Source organism: Coturnix japonica, chromosome 2 (assembly GCF_001577835.2).
Source record: "Coturnix japonica isolate 7356 chromosome 2, Coturnix japonica 2.1, whole genome shotgun sequence".
In the NCBI taxonomy this organism is placed as follows: Eukaryota; Metazoa; Chordata; class Aves; order Galliformes; family Phasianidae; genus Coturnix; species Coturnix japonica.
The window spans coordinates 69693079-69711353 of NC_029517.1; the positions used below are offsets into that span (position 1 = coordinate 69693079).

At 37.1% G+C, this 18275-nt stretch overlaps 1 protein-coding gene across 3 annotated transcripts in view; it reads left to right on the top strand.

Moving 5' to 3' along the window:
• The window catches only part of CDKAL1 (CDK5 regulatory subunit associated protein 1 like 1), a 315678-nt gene extending 299887 nt beyond the window's left edge, over positions 1-15791 (top strand). For 2 of the 3 annotated variants that reach the window (XM_015854755.2, XM_032442509.1), the window contains one exon: positions 15236-15783. In XM_015854755.2, coding sequence (XP_015710241.1) covers positions 15236-15442 — 207 coding nt within the window. In that variant the 3' untranslated portion in view covers positions 15443-15783. Of the gene's footprint in view, positions 1-15235 lie in introns of all 3 variants that reach the window. The other variant, XM_015854757.2, reaches the window with a different exon arrangement.
• Positions 15792-18275: the final 2484 nt, after the last annotated feature.

Sequence of the window (18275 nt, forward strand, 5' to 3'; positions counted from 1 at the left end):
CTCATGTGCATTGCTTGCACCAGAGCTCCCCTGGGTTGGCTCTGCCTTCCCACCATGTGCTCCATCATTGCTTCAGGCCACTACAGCATTTCCACTACAGCATACAATCTGAATAACTTGGGAAGTTTTAACTCAGTCTCTGCTGTCACCTTGCTAGTGGTATGACTTCCTCTCAGCTCCATTGTGTTTGCTGGTCTGGGATAGCAGTTAGTTCAGAATGACATGTAAATTTTAATGTAGATAGAGGTAATTTAGAGCAAAACAACTTGACAAAGGGTTGTACTGCACTAAAGTGTCTATGCTTTAGACCATTCCCATTCAGCAAAGCACTTAGCTCTTCCCTCATGACCGTGAAAGGTATTGGGACTGTAGCTTACAGTTTAGCATCCTTGCATAAATGTGCTTTGTAAGAAGGGAAGAGGGATAGTGCTGATTTAGGGCTGTAATGTGATTGTACACAGCCTGTAGCAGTTCTAAAGGTACCATTTTGACAGTGTATTCAAATAACGTTATTTGAATTTCCTATTTTGTTTCTTTCTGACCTGCTACATTTCCCTCAGTAATTTCTTCTGATTAGTTCAGAGGAAGCACCAAAGGCATACAGTGGCTTCGAAAGGACAGTTGTGGCTTCTTTGTTTTTGACTTTGTTAGTTTGTTGGTTTGGGTGTTTTGTTTTGTTTATTACCCTTTTGACTGCACTACTGCGGGAACTGTTTGGTACAAAGAAGTGCAAGAAGGTCAGCAAACAGAATCAGTTTTGATTGGAAAAGAGAGTGTGTCACACTCAGAAATGTTGACGCTGTCAACCTTTCGTACATTTCATATTTGTGCCATATCAGAAGCAGGCAAATACTGATAAAATTATTTCCAGACTATTTCTGGCGTACATTTTTATCATACTTTTTCAGTCTGTGCAAAACACCAAATATATCCATCCATTTTCATACATTTACTAGTGATGTAGAGTTTCTTAGCAGTTAATATATTTTCTTTTTTAAAAAAATTGTCTAAATAAATTGCTTAAAATGAGGTCTCTACTTTCAGTAACAGTAGGCTCTGTGGCAGAATTTAGGACAGGGAGGCTAGAGGAACACTGGAGCCAGTAGCTTGGGTTAAAAAGATGTCAAAATGATTACTCTGACAGAGTGTAGGGGACATGTTATGTATTAAAATGCACAGCTGTTTACCAGAATTAATTTTTTACTTCAACATGCATTTTTAATTGAAGTTGCTCGAAAGTGAATCGTGTCTACATTGCACTGTTTTCAGGATAGTTAATTAAGGGCAAAATACATTTAGTAATTACAATTATTGGAATTTAAATCTAGTATAGATTTCTTAGGGCTTGTAATGTGCAGTTTGCCGATTCAGTAATAGAACAAGGTTTAGAGGATAGATAGTGATAACTGAAATCAATAAAGCATGAGAGAAGGCAGTTTTGGATTTGGTTCTGGTGAATCTAGAGTAGGATGTGTAGACTGGGTATTGATAACAGACATTAAAAATGGCTGCTAGACAAAACAGGCATATCACAAGTAACTACTTGTAATTAAAATTAACAGTAAATAAAACTTCTGATCAATAATTAGTTCTTCTAAATTTCATAGGGGGGGAAAAAAGTGAATGCTCCAGATATGATACTCTTTTATTGAGGAGGTTAGGAATTGACAAAGCCTTATGGATGTACCTCAGCATTTTGATATTCAGTAAAGCACGCTAACATGTCTACTCTATCGTTATGTGCTCTGCTAATATTGTCTGTGAGATTTTGAAGGTGGTTTACAATGCACACAATACTTATTATCACTAGACAATGAATGAAGGTGTCAGTGGTCTTGTTTAATTCTAAAATTAAGTTTTGATATTTTCATTTTTATTTAATTTGACCATGTTTAAGGACCTTCATAGTTTCTCAGCAGGACAAAATAAAATGCATAACAAGTATATCATATTTACAGACAGAATTGAGGAATAAGCCACCGATATATAGATAGCAAGGAACCATGTGATCAATTTGCTTGTTCCTTTTTCTCTGTGTCCTCCCCTCATTATCTTTGCAGGAGATAGCACTGTACATTTGGATGCTACTAAAAGAGCTTTGTGTTCCCATCCCCTAGTTAGTCACAAGTATTTTCTATTTATTTAGCAAAAGACGACCTCTAAATGTTATCCAGACTTTTTTTTCTGATGTTAGGAAATAGAAAAGATACAAAAATCAAAGGCTTCTATATAAGCTGCCAGAAAGAAGAGTCAACAAAGCGTAGCTTGAAGGAAACTTTCTGATATTAGGAAGAAAGTGCTTCACTTGCAGGCAAAATGAAATGGAGAAGAGAGAAGAGTGTGTAGTCTTCTGGAACCAAAATGAAAGAAATTGTGGCAAAATTGAGATCTCTATATTGGAAACTTCCTTCAAGGGCATGGAAGATGTGTGTAAATCTGCAGGGATTATAAAGCACAAATTTTTATGTACATTGGAGTTTCAAATTTGTGGAAAGCTTGGATTCTAAACAGGGATTAAAAGACAGTTATTTAGGGAAAGAAAAAGTTAAAGAAGCAAAATTTTGGATGAAAAAAAAAAATATGACTTGCAGGTACAAGAAAAGGAATCTGACACAAAATATACACAGCGTGAGAAATGCTAATGAAAGATCAGTACTTCTAAAAAAGAAAAAAGAAAATAAAGCACACCTTTTACCTCTGTTGAAAGGCTACTTTACAAAGCTTTTACGTCACAGCATCTAAGAAGGTGCAGTTTGAGGAATATGTTGGGAATTTTCTATCTAACATAAATGTATGGACAAACAATTGAACACTTCCAATGTAAAGCAGTTTTCAGGTGTTGACACATTTCCATAAAATATGGTGCAGTGTTTAGTGCTCTTACATTTTCTGTTGTAGGAAAATGCCTTTTGTTCTGTGAGTTTCTCTCTCACCCTTTCTCTAAAACAAATGTTAGTAGTGAGAGGTATGCAACCAATTAGTGCTTTTATAGTTATTAATCAGCTCCATTTAATGTGTTAGTCTTGTTCCATTATGGTTTTAAATAGAAGCCATATAAAATGGTGTAAAATCCTTCTAAATTAGTCTCTGTATCGTATGTTTTCTTCTGCTATTTCAGAGGTTACTGTAAAGTTAGTATCACTATAAACAGAGTCTAAAAAATTGACATTTCCTTTTATGATTCACACATCATCTGTATTCCACATTGGATTAATTTGTTTGGAAATTTCAGTTGATTTTTTTCTTCTACTTGAAAGCCAAACATTTCTCAGTCTAGACTCTGAAACTCAGGATAGATTCATTCTTATGGCCTGAAAACATTTTTCTTTCTGAGTTTGCATAAGAATTGGCTTGGATTGCATGTAGTGGGTTGGGGAATTTTTTTTTTCTTAAATGCTATTCTTTAAAAATAATTTTAACAAGTATCTGAGAAAAACATTTTTAGGTACAGGCCACCCATCTTCAGTGATGGTTGTGGGCTAGGTGAACTTTTATGTTTGTTTCCAGCCTTACTTTCTGTAATTTCATGAACATTTCAATTCAGTCAAAAATTATTTGATGGCTCACAAAATGGAATAGAAGGTGGCTCGTATATCCAGAATTAGATAGTAGGTTAAAACACATACAGATGATTAAAGAAAGCAAAGCCAAGAGCCAATTTAAGATCCTTTTACTAAGTAGTTTTATCCTGAGGTCTTAAATTTAATGGACGGGTTGCCTTTCTGCCCATCTCTCTGATAGGGCTGAATTTCAGCTACAGTGATCAAAGCTCAGCTGAAACAACACATTTTATATAGCCCTTTTCCAAACAAATACTCTCTTAAGACCATTTCAGGTGGAAAGATAAGAACTGTAGTTTATTTCCTTTTTAGTTACCCTACGGGCAGTGTTATTTGTCTGATTGTTACTGTCTAATCACTTTAAATTGTGTAATTGTGTTAATGCTCTGCAGTGCATGCAGAAGAATGGAAATAGTTGAATCATTCCAGCTATTACTACAAGTCATTTTCTGAAGAAGGAAAATTAAACAGAAGTGTTCTGCCCCTCCTGCCTCCAGAAGTAGAACCCTCAAGTACTGAATCAGTTGTTTCATTTTTGTGTATTATTTCTAGTACTTGACCCCATGCTGCACTGTAAGATGAGAGAGTGGGATCTGTTCTCCCTTGACTTAGAGACAAATTGGAAGTGTGTAGCCATGGTAATTTTATCTACTTGACACTCCTTTAGGAAGGAGTTCTTTTTGAAATATTTTTTTCTTTTCAGTTCAGCAGACTATTTGGAAAGGATCAAAAGGCATTGGCTTTTAGTAGAGCTTCGTTATTTAATGTACCAGTTCATAAATTTTATAAGTGTTAATTGGCTTTCAGGAAGAAGAAAAAAAAGGCAGCCACAGCTTTTCTCAATTTCTCTGTTTTTGGAGGTCACCTATTTCTAACTGATTATGCCAGCAAAAGTTACTATAAAATTATCTTTATTTCTCTCCAGTGGAGTTCAGCAACAGTGCAGTCAAAAGTAAATGAAGAACATTCAGCCTGTGTACATGTTGTGTGTTTGCTTGCATTATTTAGATTTCGCTTTTCTTTTTACTAAACTTTAGATCCCTGAAAAGCTCACACACACAGTATCTCACTCTCCATTTCTTCTCATCCCCTTTCATTTCCTTGCAAGTGAATACACAGTCAGAAGGAGAAGACATTTAGTCTTCATTGACTTATGGATAGGAACTGTGAGGTGGATGATTTTTCTTCCTATTTATCATCTATCAGTGTGGTAATCTTCAGCTTTTCTACAAGAATACTTAAGTAGGTCAGCATGAAAAAGACACATGGAGCACTTGAGAGGAAACAGAGGTTTAGAAGGGCAGTATAGATTTCCCCAGTAACAAAGGAAAGATCAGTAGGAGGTTTTTTCACTCATCCAAGGTATTGAAATGTTGAAGTTCTTCCTCTTAGAAATATTTTTGCTGCCAAAACCATTGTGGAGAGAGATTTTGCTAGCTTTCAGATTCTTTTGAAAATTGCTGTAATGAGATTAAGCTATAGTTGAACTTTAAAGTGTTAAAAAAAGTGTATCTAATAAAAAACAAACAACAACAACAACAAAAGTTATAAGCAAAATAAGGTGTTTAATAATAAGGCCTTTCATAATATTATACTCTCCTAAAAACATTTTAACAGATTTTCACTAGATGACTGGTATTATAGTCTTCAGAAATTGTCCCTTCTGCTCTTGTTGACACTTACGGTAATGAAAATTCACTAAGATGTGTATGAATGTATTTCTCAAGTAACTTTTGTGCTCTGGCCAATCCTTTAAAGTCATGGTGGATTTTAAAGTTTTTATCATTATCTACGCAAATGTGGCAAACCAGTTATTCAGAGGTTGTATCCCATAACTTTCTGTTTATACAAACTGTATTCCATATCAAGTTTAACATTCACTCTAGATCCTTTGCTGCATAATGAGATCAAAGTCTTGGTCATGTCATTAAGAAATAAAGCATGTTTTTGCAAATGTACTGGACCCAAACAATGATAGAATTAAACCCTTGCCCTTCTATCTCAATCTCTCCTTCAATCTAAGATTTTTTTAAGGAGTCCTCCCCAACTAAGAGAGCAGTAATTTGCTTGTAAAGTCTGAGATCTAAGAAATTTGGCTCACTGCCTATTGCACTGAAGATTTTCAGGAATCTTGATACTTAAATTTATTTAATTCCAGGTTTTGTTCTTATTTATAGCATGTTCCAAAGGAAACTGTTCCTATGGGTTTTTTCAAAGACCATTAAGTAGAAGAAATATTTAGAAAGGTAATTAATTATTTAAGCATTTATTAGAGAGAACAAGTTTGCTTGTGCTTAGTGTACAATACACTAATCTTGATAATCTTCCTCTGATTGCTTCCTAATGGATATTTAAAGGACTTGAAGGATTCCCCCATATCTCTATTTATTGTTTCAGATGTTAGAACTCTGCTTAAAAATGCAGATTGTTTTTCTTCTGACTTACTCCACTGCCAGGCTAAATAATACATGCTAGTTAAAATCCTGGAAGTACTATCAAAAATAGAGACTTCAGAAGTATAGTGAGGGTAGTATATATACTTCAGTAGCGCTTCACCTTTTCACTGTTGAAGTCACAGGTGCTGGTAAAATTTTAAGATACACTGGTGTAAAGTCAAAACCAAAGCGGAGCTGCATGCAGCATCAAGGCATGCAAGAAACAATGTCTATTTTTTTCAAGCATTCTTTATCGTAGAGAAGGGCAGAGAAATTGTTTGTAAATTAAAAACATGGAGTTGAGAAGATTTCAGTGATAAACATTTCTTAAAAAGAAACTCACATTTGTAGTTGTTGTGGGTGATAATAATCACACCGAATAATTAGGGGCCTGTAGGCAGACAATATTTGACCTATATAGATCATTATTTTGTAAGAAAGTAGCTATTTTCTGGCTTCCAGCTCATCCTGAGTCACCAGGTGTTATAATAGATGTTGATGTTGCTGTTCAGTTGTGACAACAACTTCTGAGTAACACACTATTTTGCCTTTTTACCTGGCCTTATTTGCAGAAAAACTGCTGTGGGACTTGGTCTGTAATGAAGCTGTCTCCAAGATGTGTGAGGGTGTTGACATTACAGAAGTGAAGAAGCCTTTGGTGTGTAGCCAACTATGGTCACCCTCCTGGCTAGATACTACCCAACACCCTTTTTTTTTCCAGTGGACACCAGCATAGGGTCATACACATTGAAGCATATATAATGTATGGAGAAGAACTAGTAACTGTTCATCACATGATGAATTTATGCCATGCTTCGTAAATGGCAAGACATCATAGTGGAAAGCTCTTAATAGACTCACAGCCAGTCAAAAAGGATTGACTGCTCCATACTGCAAATTGTGTTGAATATGTGATTGTTACTGCATGAAAAAAAAAAAAAAAAAAAAAAAAAAAATTAAAGACACTTCTCCTGGAAGAGATAAGAGATGTATAGGCAGTATGATTCAGCCCTTCCTTTTGTCAAAAATAACATGTGACTATGAAAATTACCTACACCTAATATGAACAAGATGGATTTCTTGCCCCTCAAGAAAGGGTCTTGTTATCAGGGCTAGAGCCTTCTTTTTTTGTTGTTTTTTTTTCAAATTTCATCCTTGTTTTGACAGGAGTTCATACATGACTGTAAGTCATTTCAGTCATCCTGTCTGTGCTTTATCTTCTCCGTATGGAAATTATTTTGCACATTTGAAATCTCAGATAAGTGGATATAGTGGAGATAGCGTGATTATCATACCAAAAATAAAAAAGGATGTCTGTGAATATCCCATTTCTGACAGAGTTTTTTTTCTGGATGCACAAACTTTAATGAAGTAATGAAAGTAGGGCTTGGAATTACAGAAAATCTTTCCCTATTTGAACTATTCAACATGTATTTCTGGCCAAAGAAACATTAGTTTATTACTTTTCTCCAGTGAGGAGTGCTTAACATTCTGCAGCATGATCAGGTTTTGTCACAGGACTGCAGGGGAGAGGCAGATGTATGGCTCTAAATAGTTGTAAAGGAGTGAATGATAGATTTATGCTTGTGAGAGTATCTTGTGCAATAAAAATCATGTTGTATGGCTGTTAAGCTTTAGTATGTAGGCATGAAGCATTTAAAAATCTAAACCCATCAATTTGTTAAAGACTAAATAAAATCCAACACATACTGTTTTGTGGGCTTTTGCTTACTATCTCTGTAGATACCTTATACATGTTAGTGATTTTCAGGTAATCTTCTGTTTGTGTTTATCCTAGATCTTTTTAATGTATTTTTCCTGAAAGCAGTGTGTCTGTTACACTAGGAAAGATTTTTTTTTTTTTTTTTTTCCCCAGAGGAGTGCAAGAAATGTTCTAGAGGTGAGACAAATTCCTTTCAAAGACTGTCAGTCTATCTTAATAACTTCATCCTTTCCTCATTTATAAGAAAACGGCCTACAAGTCCTACTGCATTTGATAGAAATTTGTTACCATTTTAATTTTGACCTAACATTGCACATCTAAAAAAGTAGATTAAATACCTCTGCAACAGCTATTTGAAATCATTCTTATATCATACATATATATAATAGTGGGATCCACTATAATAGTGGGATCCAGTCAGATACATCTCAGCTATGGAAAGCCAGAAGACAATTGGAAAGTACTGACTGCTCATATTTATGAGCATACTAGGTTTTTGAAACATTGTACCCCATCCCATGTTGAGCAGCGCCATCTCCTTTCCTCTCACATGCTTATTCTTTATCCAGCTTACATCTGGTCTTGCCGTTAGTTTTGAAGTGCTGTGATGCAGAAACAGTATTTTTGCAAGAATACAGCCTTCACAGACTTTTTAGAAAGAGAATGAAGAAGTAAGTAGTTGAACTAATGTAGCCTAATGAACTAATGGTTTTCCATAGTTTGAGTCATATGTTTCTATTAGCAAAAACCACAGCTTCATATCCACATCCTCCCTGTCTTCTCTGACTACTCTGTGGACATGTAACATATTGTAAGTGGTTTGTGTAAATATCGTAGGTAATTTGGAAGCATAGGAATGCAGATTGGTCAGCAAGGTGAGGGCAAAAAGCCAGATTACTGAAACTGTTCTTTGACTTTTTCCTCAAAAGAGCTCTATTTAGGTGTTGGTTGGTTGGTTTTTTTTTTGGTTTTTTTTGGTTTTTTTTAAGACCAGCCTTTGACGTTTGTGAAATTTAATTGATTGCTTTTCCATTGTTGAAATGGATGAGTAGGCGCAAAAGTTACTAGTATGCGCACAGATAATGAAAAAGATAGAATCAAGGACACCAGTTGCTTGGGAATCAATTCCAGATACTCCTTTTATTCTCCAGGAGACCAGGTCAACAACCAAACACCAAAAAGGACAAACAGACAATGTACTAAAGTAGTATGATTTGTGTTCTGCTGGCTAGTATCTTTGTAAGCTCAGAGAAAATTGTAACACTGCTACGACACTGAAGGCCTATAATATAACAAGAAACTAAGAATGACATTTCTCACATATACATGTGTACAAATTATTTGGAGTGTAAAGTACTCTGGGGGAAAAAAAGAAAAAAAAAAAAAAGAAATTCTAGAATTTCTAGATTTTCATTCAGTTTTTATTCTTTTCCATATAGATGCCAACCATATTGTGTTTCAGCATCTTAATGATGTGCTAATGCACAATTTTCTTACATATGGATTTGTTTTCTTCTATGCATAGAGCTGGGACTGTTCATTTAATAAGCAATTGTTAGGTATTTTTCCTCTTCATTATTCATTTTATAATAACTGTTATTTGCTGTATGCAGTTCACTCTCAAGGGAATTTCTGATCTCTTTTCTAACCTTTCCTTTTGAGTACTTCAAACACAGTATTAAGCTTATTTTTACATTATCCTCCAGAAATGCAGTTTTCGTCTTCCTGTTTCACTTATGAAGATGAGGCAGAGGAAGATGTTCTTACTGCTCACTGGTCAGCATAGCAAGGAAATGTGATGATAGTCAGTTCAAAGTGCTTAGAACCAGATATTTACAAATTAATGAACATTCCATGGCATATGCTCAAATGAATTTCATCTGTGACTGCTCAGAGAGAAACTAAGTCCAGCATGTTACGGTCGAAGGATTAGCAGAGTAGAAAGGCAATGCAGGAGCAGAATGGCAAAAGGACAAACGGGAAGGGAACGTTCACTCATCTTCAAGGATCTAGGCTCATGGGGAAAAATTCCATGAAGGAAGGATCTCCAACCAGAGATCTTTCCCTAGTGACAGTCAGCCCTTCAATGGGGTCTAGGAGAGATGCAGCCAGGATCCACCCCTTGCAGTCACACAGCTGAATTGCCTTCCCCTGCACTCCCAGGGCTGATGCAGTCATTTCCCCAGGTGCTCAATCAGTGGTTCAGGCTGTGACTCAGCAGTTCCCATACACAAGATATGAGGTCCAGTGGATTCTTTGGAGGCTCTTGGATGAGGTACAGATCTCTGGTATTTGAGTATTAGACAGTGTAAGCTCATATTTATGTTCCTTAGTCTTTGAGAGATACAGAATTTGGTTGTCTAATCAGACCACCCTCTGAAAGACAGAAATGCTCTCCTGAGGGTTGATATTTGTTACAGCTTGTAGGCTGGATACTTAGAGTTCTTTGATGTCTTATACATAATGCCAAGGTGCTATCGTGATTATCTAGTATGAAGTACACAGCAAGCCAAAAAAGATTTTTCTCATGTAATCTTTATTGCAGAGTTGGGCTGATGAGTCACTTACAGAGGCTTGGGATACTGAGATTGTGTTATAGCAGTTAGGCTTGCTGCGCACAGTAACTGTTGTTTGATGTCTCCCTGAGAGAGTCCTTCATTAACTGCAGTTGAACTTGGCTGAGTGTGAAATTAAAAAAGGAGACTCCGATTTCAAGATACTCCCTTACGTGCTTAGAAGTATGCTAACTGGTACTGTGGGAGACCTCCTAAAACAAGTAAGGATACTTCAAGGAAAGAGGACATGACCATATGAAAAGCAAATCTTTGGCTTATCACTGAACCCACAGAGTTGGTCAACAGTTTATTAACTGTTGGATGTCAGTCTTATATGAAATGCTCCTTTTCACTGAGGACTGATTCTAGCTGTGCTTTATATAAACATACATTCTCATTGATTGGATGTATTTAATACAGGGTAGAAATGAGTGTAACAGAAGTTGTGAGGTGACTCAGCATGAGGACATTGTATAACTTCAAGAAAATTGATTTAAATCTTATGCTTGATAGAGATAAAAGGACTTAGAGGCTGTATTGGCTTCTGGTGACAGCTTAAATCTGAGACGAGTTGTAGAGATCTACAGTTGTAGAGATCTTGGAGTATGGCTCCAGAGGCATTTTAATTTTCTTTCTTTCAGTTCTTGTAAAGTGAAGGCAGCATATAGAACCCACAGCTACAGAATTTGAAACTGTGGGAAGAAATATGATTCCTAAATATTAAAAATGCTCATCTTATACCATGTTTATGAGACTGCATGATACTGTTTGTGACTTCTTCCTGATTTTGAAAGAAAATGTCCCTTGAGATTTTTCCTGAATATTTGTCATTGTGCTCTTTGCAAATAAAAGTGCTTAAGAGGATACTTTCTGTAGCCTGTAATATAGAATTCCTCTTAAAGGTGATATATTAATAACTCACTTCCAAGTGAAAGCAATATTACTTGTTTCACTGTTGAAATGTAAATATTGTTCAGTTTTATTGATGGTTCTTGAGGCACTAGTGTGGGAGCTGCTCTAAATGAAATATCACCTATTTTATGCTGGCCCATGACATCAGAGGCCTAACAGAGGATGTGAGCGCAGTGAGGCAATGGGTGGTGCATTTCAGTAGAGGTGATAGTGACATGAAAGACTTCAAAGCTATGAATTCTGTGCTGGTGATCTCTAGGAAACAGATTAATCTACTAGCCAACTAATTACCAGATAAGTGGCCAGAGCAAGCAGCTGCCATCTCCTTTATAAAGGAGATGCTATCTCTGTACAAGGAAGCAATTAGTGACAGATCCCGATCCTGAGTTGGCCCACATTGTGCTCCTAAGTTCATTCTTCATTTCAGGTCATTATTTGCATAACTGTGAATTTTGAATCACAAACTTTTCTGCTTAAAATCTCCCTCAGCTCTCTTGTGGTTGCAAGTCCTAACCCGAGACAACGGTTTTCTGTGGTGTGAGGTCTCAGCGTGGTGATTGATACAAATAATTGATTGGAAAATAACAGTGAAACTTTAGAATAATGGTGAGTTCAGGTGCAGTAACTTATAGATGGAGACTTCTTTTAGATTCTTACTTGGGAAGACTAAATTTTGAATTAACTTTTTATATAGGAGAAAGACATTCTGGAGGTGGATCTGTGTGGCATAGAATGCACATTCAGCAAATGTAAGTTTGCTCATGATACAAAGATGGTAGGAGATGGCTGTGCAGCCATTCAGTGAGGCTTGGACAGGCTGGAGAACTGGGCAGAGAAAAATCTTATGAGGTTCAACAAAGGCGAGTGCAGAGTCCTATGCCTGAGAAGGAATAATCACATGCATCAATACAAGTTATGGGCTGAACTGCTGGTAAGGAGCTTTGCAGAGAAGGATGTGGGTGTCCTGGTGAACAAGTTGTCCATGGGACAGCAGTGTGGCCTTCTGGCCAAGAAGACTGATGGTATCATGGGGTACATTGTAAAGAGCATGACCAGTAGATCAAGGGAGGTGATCTTCTTCCTCTGCTCTGCCCTGGTGAGGCCACATGTGAGCACTGTGTATCTAAAGGGCAGGAGTCAAGTGGGTATGGCCAGGCTCTTTTCATTGATGCCCATCTCTTGATCAAGGAGGAGTGGACATGGACTGTAACATACAAAGTTCCATATGAACATAAGGAAAATTTTCTTTACCTTAAGGGTGACAGCACACTGCAACAAACTGCTCAGGCAAGTTCTGCAGTCTTCTCTGGAAATATTCAAAACCCAACTGGATGTTTTTCTGTGTGACCTACTGTGGGGAACCTGCATTGACAGAGTGGACTAGACTGCATGATCACCAGAGGTCCCTTCTATCACCTACAGTTCTGTGATTCTCTTGACATGGGCAGAAATCAGGATATATATGTATAATCTGTGTGACCTTCAGTAGCTGTTTGTTTTTGAAATCTGAAAAATGCCTCCAAAATGTGGTAGCCCAGAGTTTCAAATGGCACTGTAGGATATGTAATATGTATTTTTTACATGTTTTCTTCTAATTTGTCACATAGGCTACTTGTGTGTGATTATATAAAAGTTCATATTTTTAAACCCAGTAGTACAAGTGTGTAAGATATACTTGCTTGAGCTGGAAGATTCAGAAGTCAAATTTGTCTTGAGATATGCGCAGTCAAGTAGTTTTTCACAGCAGTTAGCTAACACTTCAAGCTCCAGCAGTGCCCCTGAGCCATGAAAGAAATTTGCATGTAAGGAATGTTTTGAATCTATTAAAACCTCAGCTCAGAGCTAAAAAGTTGCTATCATGTCTTTGTTGACTAACATGAAGTGAGATCATACAGAAAGCTAGGCTGTGATCGACAGATGCCAAAGCTTAGGTTTTGATGTGATTGTGTATTTCTTTCATGCGTAGCAGTTTAAGGCTGTAGCTGGAGCTTCAGAAAGACAGCAATCAATGGGTCTGTGCAAGAGTACAGAAAATATATTACTCCTGGCAGTTGTCAAGGCAGAATTATGCAGAAAAATAATCTGAAATGCATTTGATCATATACTGGATGGTTTAATAATTTATATTATACCTTATTAGCAAAGTCTTGTGTTTACTTTGTGGCTGCCAAAACAAGATGAAAGGCTAACTCCATGGAAATACAAGATGCTTAGCTCAAAGTGCCTTCTTTGCATTTCAGTTTGATAATTTTCCCCCTTCCCCTTATTTTGATTAATAGTATGTGCGTAAATCCTAGAATATCTTTTTTCTTTTCAGTGAGAACAGTGCTCTTTATTAATAACAAGTCTACTCAAGAGTGTATGGCCTAGCAAGACTTAAATTAATATGAATTTATATTTCTGGAAAGTTCTTTATTATTTCCCATGTATTTTTCAGATAAAAAAGACTCTTTGGATTTAGTTCTAAATTCCAATTAGCTGAATCATTAGGCTAATCTTCCCAAGTCTTGCAGCTACAGGGGTATTTGTGAGCTCAGGTTAAGAAACCGTTGCACTCTCACTAGTGATTGTGTGCAATAAACGCTTTTCTCCAGAGATACATCAAGGGTCTTACAGGTATTAATACTTCAATAAAATCAGCACTAGAGGAAATGAACTAGCTCAAGAGGTGAAATGTTTGCCTCCAGCCAGCCAAAGTGGCTATAATGATCTTGGTTTTAAGAAAGATGTTCTGCAGTTGTCTCGTTCTTCAAGGTACACTAGGTAGAAAGCTTTAGGGAAAATAAAAATTGTGGACAAACTCAGAATACAGCACTTAAATACTGTAAACTCTGAGGGTCAAATGACAGCATATGTGTATGTTGTGTTTTCCACAGCTGATACTGTGATAGTTACATGATATTAAGATCAGATTATACTATGGGTGGGTTCTTCACTGTTTTACACACTACAGCCCTTTACTCAGGCTCCAGGCAGTGTGTCCAGTTTAGCCAAGCTTTTCCTATTGCCATTGAGGGTTCTGTACTGCACCTTACAGGACTGCAAAGCAGGTTTTTAGGAAGAGGCATCTACCTGAAGGTGTGTCTGAGAGATTATCATGTCTAAAAGCTGAGAGTGGACAAAAGACTATTTGGTTATATGTTGGAAACCAGAAAAACTGTGAAATAGAAATGAGGTGCCAGTGGAATCAATACTGAAAACTGCTATGTAGGGATGCGTATGAATTCATGAGACACTAACATGCAAGGAGAAATGTCAAGTCCCTCAAAACTTGGTATCAGTTGTAACTTGTGTTTGGGTTGTTTACTGTCTGAACTGAACAAGGTTGCGAGACAGAGGAATGTCTTATTCTTTCTACATGGATTTAAGCTGAAATGGTGATTCAACATCTGTAACTTGTGCTGCAGTTAGAAGTCCACATGTTCTGGAGGATCTTAGTGCTTGCAGTCAGGTTGAGGTGCAGCAAGAAACTGGGATTCAGTGTGCTGAATTAGAAGGTGTTTTAGCACAGCTACCTCCTGAGGGTCAGGTGAAAGGAAAAGCTTTGTGGGAGGATATTCAGGCACCAGTGAGCTGGCACACCAGGGGATGATGGTTGACTTCAGAAGAGCCCTGCTGGGCAAAGAATTCTTGTGCTGTGGACCCCTTTATCACTAGCTGGAAATGACTTTTGAAGAAACTGAAAGTGGGAGAATAGTGAGATAGCAGCAAAACAAATAAATTAAAAAGAAAAAAAGAAAAAAGAAAAAAAAACATCTTTAACCAACTCTTTTTGATGATATTTGGTATGGGAGATTTGTTTCTATTGTTAACAGCTTCATTGATGTGGCAGTTAATTACATTAGGAAGATTGACTTTGTATGGCATTGGTAAGAGTTCTGTATGACAAACAGATGACCAGATGTTGATGCAAGGCAGATTGAATTATTTGTATTAAAAAGGTGTATTATTTTGAACCTCAATGCAAAGGGAAGTTATTATTTGTATTTCATACGTACAATCTTAAATACATAGCCATGTTTCAATCTTAATATATGTATTTCCTCACAGGAGTTCAGGCATGTACCACAGAATGGCACAAAGTGGAAAGCACATCAGTCTGCTGAGATCCCAGTGAAAGCACCACTCATTCCCTGGATGACTTTGCATCTCCCATGGCACCAGGAAGGAAGCAGATTGAAGATACTGTCTGTCAGCCTGGCTCTACTGGCGTTTTTTGCTATGTTTTACTATGGAGGAATGAAAAGAGAACTGTGAATTGAATGCAGCTTTTATAAATACAACAAAATTGCTATTTAAAATCTTCAAAGAAAACACTTTTACCAACAATTATCTCTCTCTTAAAAAGGTAAAAAGTTATATAAATTGGGCAATAATTTGTACTCACCCTATGCCTTTCCTGTCATTCATAGGAGAGAATGCTAATAAGCTCTGGGAGACCTGAAGTTCAAGATCTGTGTTTGGCAGAGTAGTTTATTGTATCTTTCTTCCTCTTCGTTTTTCTAAAATGATGCAATGTTTGCATTGCTTACTCTTTATAACTGCCATGGCAGGTTGAATTGTGTGCAGAAAACTCATAAAGCTTTTAATAAATCTTTCAATGGAGTGTTGTTGCTAATCTTTTATGTGCAGAACATTTACAGCTTCCTTAAAGATTTTGCTTAATGCAGTGTGGTGGTTTGATATGTATCTTCTTACATTAGAATCAAACACTGCTCGGCCATTAAAGTTCATCATTTTTTGCTATTGGTTATGCTCTCCTGTCTGAAAGAAGTCTTGCTCTGCCATCTTGCCTCTGTCAACTTCAGAGTTACTATGCTTTGTTGATACTACAAAAATGTTTTTTTTATATACAGAAAGTTGTGTGGGTTCTTCTTATTGTTGAGTGGGAATTTCAGTGGTAGAGTTCTCCTGAAGCATGGGTTAATACAGTCTCCATAGACAGTACAAGCTTCAGAGAAACAAAAGTGAATCTCATATTAGCTGTGTACTAGATCATATTGCGTGTAAGACATTGTATTGCTACATTAGTGGGGTACGTTTTGCCCACTTCAAATCTGTAATTACATTCTACAAGCCATGTTTGTCACTACAAGATATCTGTAACCTCAGGTTATGCTTGTCAGTCAGGGACTGAAGTCTTCCAAGCTGCTATATACATGAAATTGTTCTTTTGCTCAGCCCTTGTCACCTTTATAGATTTTTTATCCAAACTACCACTTCCAAAGCCTGCTTTAAATCTTAAAGCGGGAACAGTGGTTTCAGTGTGTTGTTTGTGTAGACTGCGCCCGTGTTCCAAGCATGGCTCTACAGTTCAGATGAGCAATCCCCTAGGAAGGATGCTTTGTACTATTTAGGTTGAGGTTTTATCATAGATAACAGGCAATTAATCGAGAAGTTCCGCCACAGTGCTTCCAGTACGGTCTGTAGGTCATATCAGCAAATGTAGCTGCCGTCTCCAAGAGTTTAGGTGTGTAATGAATTAAATTCTTACTCTTCTCTACAAGCAGAAATACGTGACAATCAGATTCTCAGGAAAACTATGAGTTGACAAAATCATTACATCTGAGCCAAATTTTTGTGTCTGATAGGAATAAACTATGCAGATCTGTGCTGTGCCTCCAGCACTCTCACTGTCAGCCACTCTAGCTTATCTAATCATAGCAATTACAGACTCATTGCATCAGCTGTTGCAGAGATTTACGAAGCTTGTGATTTAGATTCTGTTGGTGTTAATGGAACCAGCTTATTTTCTTGGAAATAATGCCTTATATGAAAAGAGGGGAAAGAAAATTCTTTTGTAAGTGACAGTGCTCGCAGATTGCGGTGTATCCTTCAGCTGAGTTTTCCACTGATAAGTGGGAAGTGTTGTATATCAAGTGTTTTATTATTTTCCTTTAGATTTTGAGAGGTCTTTCTGTCAGTTTGTACTGTAAAGCAGTAATGTGTTTTTCATGCATTTCTATTAGTTAACATCTGAGACTTTGAAGAAGCCTTGTCTCCTTTCTGGAATGGGTTGACCTGAACACACCTGATCTATGAGTTTTGCTTCTGTTTGGTTCCCTGAATGCTTCTCGGTGCCTGTCCAGGTAGCACTTAGATTACATCAGAATAAAAATTAAGAATTAAAAATTAGAACAAAATCAGCAATATGTTTGAGACTTACTTTTATCACGTGTTCTCTTTAGAAGCCATCAGCATGGGTGAGAAATCTCCTGCACTCTAAATTAATGAGGATGTTACAGAAGAATTTTCCCCGCAGTCGGTTATCTCACTCTACCAGATGCATAAACACACTGGTCACTATAGAGTGTGTCTGGCTAATAAGAGGTCTACATTCAGTACTGTTTTTTGTTGTTTTCTTTTTGCTTTTTAACTGAGAGCATTTCTTTTTGGTGCGAAGGAAGCCTCAGCCATTTTTCTTACTGTCTGCCCCAGCTCTGAGTTCTCTTTGGCTGTTTTCAGTGAGGAATCTTGCAAACCACAAGGCTTAAATAGCAAGGACATCCTAAATCTCCTCTGAAAAATACAAAGTGCATGCTTCCTATGTTTACTATTGCATGATTTTGGATGCTGGAGGAGTTTATCATTTAATCATTTTATTGCAGTTTCCCATTAATGGTGTCCTTGCTTAGAAAAGGAGTATGACTTAGAAGATGTGTTTTATGTAGGGGTTGTTGGATAAAGCAAGAAAGGAGAATACCTTTCGAAGAGAGTTCATCCCCCCTGTCACATTGTTGCCTGCACATATGAACATCTGATAGCTTCAGTTAATTTAGTTCACCCCCAAAAAGCTGGAGTGATTTTTGACTAACAGCAAATAATATCTGAAGTGGCAGCAACTGGCAACCCTGGCGCAGAGCTTGGCTGTGGTCATTACTCAGAATCCTTCCACTCCTCTCGGGAAGCAATTACAATTTCACAGGTTGGAATTAAAGCTCCCTGCGGTATACTATAGAGTAACTGAAACTGTCAAAGTGATTTCAAGCTGCTAATCTCTCACTGCTCCAAGGGTGGAAATAGAGCCCCTCTTTCCCAGACACAGATCTGACATTAAAAACTCCAGCCTCCCACTATGCTTAAATACACA